The sequence below is a fragment of the Myotis brandtii genome, unplaced genomic scaffold (genome assembly GCF_000412655.1).
Source record: "Myotis brandtii unplaced genomic scaffold, ASM41265v1 scaffold205, whole genome shotgun sequence".
NCBI lineage: Eukaryota > Metazoa > Chordata > Mammalia > Chiroptera > Vespertilionidae > Myotis > Myotis brandtii.
In genome coordinates, this window is record NW_005357638.1 from 143296 (window position 1) to 147312 (window position 4017).

Here is a 4017-nt window from a genome sequence, read left to right on the forward strand (position 1 = left end):
GGCGGGAGGGGGAAAACAGCGCTGCACTGGATTCTCCAGCCTCCACTCCCCAAACTCCTCCCCCTGTCAAGTCCCTGCTCTGCACTTTTGCATCCCCTCTCCTGTTCACTGGCAATGCCTTGCACTTCAGTCTCTGCCTGTTAAAGCTAAGTCTTTCAAAATCTGACTCCACCAGGTAGCCTTTCCTGAGGTAGGTACACAGCATCAGCCTCTACTTATTTATCCTTTAGCACTGTTAGCTTCATGGGGTAACCCCAGTATCTGCCTCTTGCTTGTTCCATTTCTTTTTTCATCCTTCATAACTCCAGCTCAGTCCAGGGCTGAGCCAGGCACAGGAGAGTGGTGAATTAGCCCAACACTGCCTACTGCAGAGATGGAGAATGTCCGGCCTGTGGGCCATATAAGGCCCTCAAAATCATTTGGTGTGGCCCTGTCAAGGCATTAGGGGTGAGTTAATTAAATGTTTGACCAAATATAGAAGGCTAGTTTTTAAGTTGACAATTTTGTATGGCCCTTGAGTGATACTATAAATATCCAAATGGCCCTTGGCAGAAAAAAGGCCCAACCAGCGTGGCTCAGTGGTTGCGCGTAATCTATGAACCAGGAGGTCACAGCTCCATTCCAGGTCAGGGCACATGCCCAGGTTGCGGACTTGCTCCCCAAGTGGGGCGTTCAGGAGGCAGCCAATCAATCTCTCTCTTCATTGATGTTTCTATCTCTCTCTCTTTCCCTCACCCTTCCTCTCTGAAATCAATTAAAAAAAGAAAAGGTTCCCCCCTCCCCCTGGTACTAGAACTCACATGTACAGTGAGTACCACTTTGCATGGGGAGTAGCTGGGTGGGCTGGATCAGGATGGGGCCTCAGGGAGGCAGGCTGTAGACCCATGCAGATGATAATCATAGTGGGTGTGAGTGGGCCAGCCTCTGAGGGATGGCTTATTGCCCATCAGAGGAGGCTGGAGCAAGGACCTGCTGGGGTTAGGTGCTGAGAGGAGGTTACAGTGTGAGGTTCTGAGAGGGTGCTGCTGGGAAAAGGCCACTGGGACCACCCTTTGGGGAACCCTCATTCCTGAGGAGCACCCCATAAATCACATCAGAGTCTGGAGGCTGGAAGTAGCCCCACCACTAGAGCTCTGAGGGCTCCCTGCCTCATTCCCTCCCTGAAGGACCTACCTGCTTTCTTCCTTGTCCTTAGATTCTCTGGGCTGCTGCATGGAAGTCCCAAGACTGCACAGTCGGCAGCCTCTGCAGGTAACTGGCTGGTGTGATGTGGGGACCTCCAAACAACTGTGATCCGGGGGTGAAGGAGAGGACTTTTACATGCCCAGACGGGCCCTCCAACTACTATGGGGAGAAAAAGGCTAAGCCACTCTGGGGACGCTCCATGCAGGGGGGCCTCCAGGGACCAATGTCCTATGAAAGGGGTGGGCTCCAGGCCTCATTCTGCTCTCAGCCTCCACAGACACCCTGACTCCCACCCCCAATCAGAATGAGGGTGTCTACGCTGCTGTCGCAGTGCAGGAGGCACCAGGACCCCCGACCCTGCCAGCCCGGGACTACAGGGTGGTCTACGACTACAAAGCCCAGGTGAGGCCCTTGCCCTCCTCTCCTTCTCAGCAGGGCACAGGGATACCCAAGGGTGAGTTCATACGTAGGTACATGAACTGTAAGTATGCTCTGTGTGTTTGTTCTTAAAGTAGCACCCAGCACTTAGGAGGGGCTCTGTAAGTATCTGTTGAGTGAATGTTGATGAATAGGGTACCAGGGCCCGTGTCTGCCTGAATCTGCTCACACACACACATGTGGTGCCAAGATACTGACATTGTACGTGTACTTGTGTGCATCCATGTACACATGTACAGTCAGATTGACAGAACTTGAGCTACCTGCAGAAAATGGTCCAAGGTTCAAGCTCTGCACCCTCAGGTTAGGGCTCTGTTCTCCATGGCATTGGGTGCCAAAAACATGGCCAGAATAAGTCCCATAACTGTGCTGGGTTTGGTTTTGTGAGGTCCATGTGGAGATGATGGGTCAAGGAGTCACAGGGCAGCTGTGCCAAGTTCCCCATAGAGTCTGAACTGTTCCCTGCTTCGGGGTGAAGGATATAGAGACAGACCCCATATCAGTCTGGACTGAGGCCAAGCACCCACTCAGGCTGGGTGGGCTGCATAGTAGATTGCCAAATCAGTCTGGACTGATTCCCAAAACCCTGTCCCTGGCAGGGAAGACAGGCCAGAAGAAGGATTGTGTGTTTGTGATAGGGGCAAGCAGAGCTGAGGAAACTCAAGGGAGCTCACCAGCAGAGGGAAGGCTGTGTAAGGTACCCCTTGGGCATGGTCATGACCAGTACACCTGGCCCCTGACTTACTAAGGTCACTGTGTGCCTAAAGCAGAGTGAGAGAAGGGACAACAGGGAAGAAGCTGGGTTTGTGGGAGGCCTGCAATGACAAACCAGGAGGCTGGGGTGGACAGGCGGCTGAGTCCCATGTCCCACACCCCATGTCTCCAAGGGCTGCTCCAGCCAAGAGAGAGGCCTTATTCTACAGTCCCAGGAGGATGGGCATGTCTCAACTAACTCAGCCCACATAGGAACAAGCTCAAATTTATGGCTTGGGGTGGGGGTTTGCCCGACCAGACCCTCTCAACAGGCCCCTCCAAGCTTGATGCATTTTCATTCTGTTGCCAAGAATTCTGATGAGCTGGACATCTCTGCTGGGGACATCCTGGAGGTCATCCTAGAAGGGGAGGATGGCTGGTGGACAGTGGAACAGAATGGGCAGCGTGGCTTTGTACCTGGTTCCTATCTGGAGAAGCTCTGAAGAAGGGGCAACAGCCCCCACCTGGACCTGCCCTATCTGTGGGGCCAGCAGTGTCTTTGTCACTGCAAGGCTGAGTCTCCAAGACCAAGCCAGTCCCCCAACCCCATTAGTGCTGGCTGCTCCCATAGCAGTCTCTCATACAGGGAATAAAGGAGTACATTCTTCCTCCTTGGTCTGTGGAGGTCCATGTCTCTCTTAACCCTGCCCCATGTCCAAGTGCTCAATTCAGAGGAGACAAATGAGTGAAGGGAGAAGTTTGGGAGAGCAGAGTTGCCCACTTCTAGTGAGGCTCTGCCAGGATTGGCTAGGGATGAAAAGGAGCCCTGATCACAGTCCCTGGAAACTCCCAGACTGCCAGAAAGATACTTTCACACTCAGGCAAATGAGAGAAGACCATGGGGATCAGGGAGGAGGGAGGAGAAGCAAAAAGGGGCTCAGGAGAGCTGGGATGGGGGAACCAGGCTTCCTGGGAGCAGAGGGGCTGGAGCAGGGCCTCTGGTGGGCAGTAGCAGACAGGACACAAAGAAGAGAAAATCATCAGGGCCAGACAGATATGTGAGCACAAGGAGGAGTCAGGAATGCCTGGAACATTCAAGGGACAAGCCATGCTCGGTTTGGGGTAGGAAACAGTAGATGGGACCACTGGAGGTGGAAGGGCCTTGGTGGGAAATTGGAAAGGCAGGCTTAGAGGCTTAAAGTTCAAGGGATCCTCACTGTCTCCCTGACCCAGCTGGGGCCCAGGGAAGCCAGTGCTGCCTGTGTTGCTCCCTCTCAAACATGGCAATCCTGCCCAGACAGGGGCTCATAGCCTGTGCAGGCTGACCCAGGGCAGAGGTGGGCATGCTCCTCTTTGGTTCTTGATGCTCTCAGGCCTTTCTTTCTTTGGACCCAGGCCCCCAAAACATAACTTCTACTGTTGGCCAAGACCTGGCAAAGTCATGCTCCAGTCATGGTGACCTCCATCCATGTCAAAGGCTTCAGGAATTGGTGTGCGGATAGAGCCTGTGGGAACTGGTAGCTCTGCAGTCCTGGGCCTCCCCTGCACTAACCTGTGGGAGCCCCAACACTCTACCAGCACAACAGTCCAGCAGCCCACCCCAACTCAGAGCCAGAGAGACTTTAGGGAATGGGGTGGGACACATGTGGTTCTCTCCACTGGACATACCTTGAAAGACACTGTTGAGGGTGTTATTGTCCC

At 53.8% G+C, this 4017-nt stretch overlaps 1 protein-coding gene across 4 annotated transcripts in view; it reads left to right on the forward strand.

The window, feature by feature from the left end:
- Positions 1-2992, forward strand: part of PSTPIP1 (proline-serine-threonine phosphatase interacting protein 1) — a 45335-nt gene extending 42343 nt beyond the window's left edge. For 3 of the 4 annotated variants that reach the window (XM_014538910.1, XM_005865309.2, XM_014538909.1), the window contains 3 exons: positions 1196-1251; positions 1454-1587; positions 2688-2992. In XM_014538910.1, the coding sequence (XP_014394396.1) occupies positions 1196-1251; positions 1454-1587; positions 2688-2819 (322 nt within the window). In that variant the 3' untranslated portion in view covers positions 2820-2992. Of the gene's footprint in view, positions 1-1195; positions 1252-1453; positions 1588-1617; positions 1640-2687 lie in introns of all 4 variants that reach the window. The other variant, XM_014538911.1, reaches the window with a different exon arrangement.
- The last annotated feature ends 1025 nt before the right edge of the window (positions 2993-4017 follow it).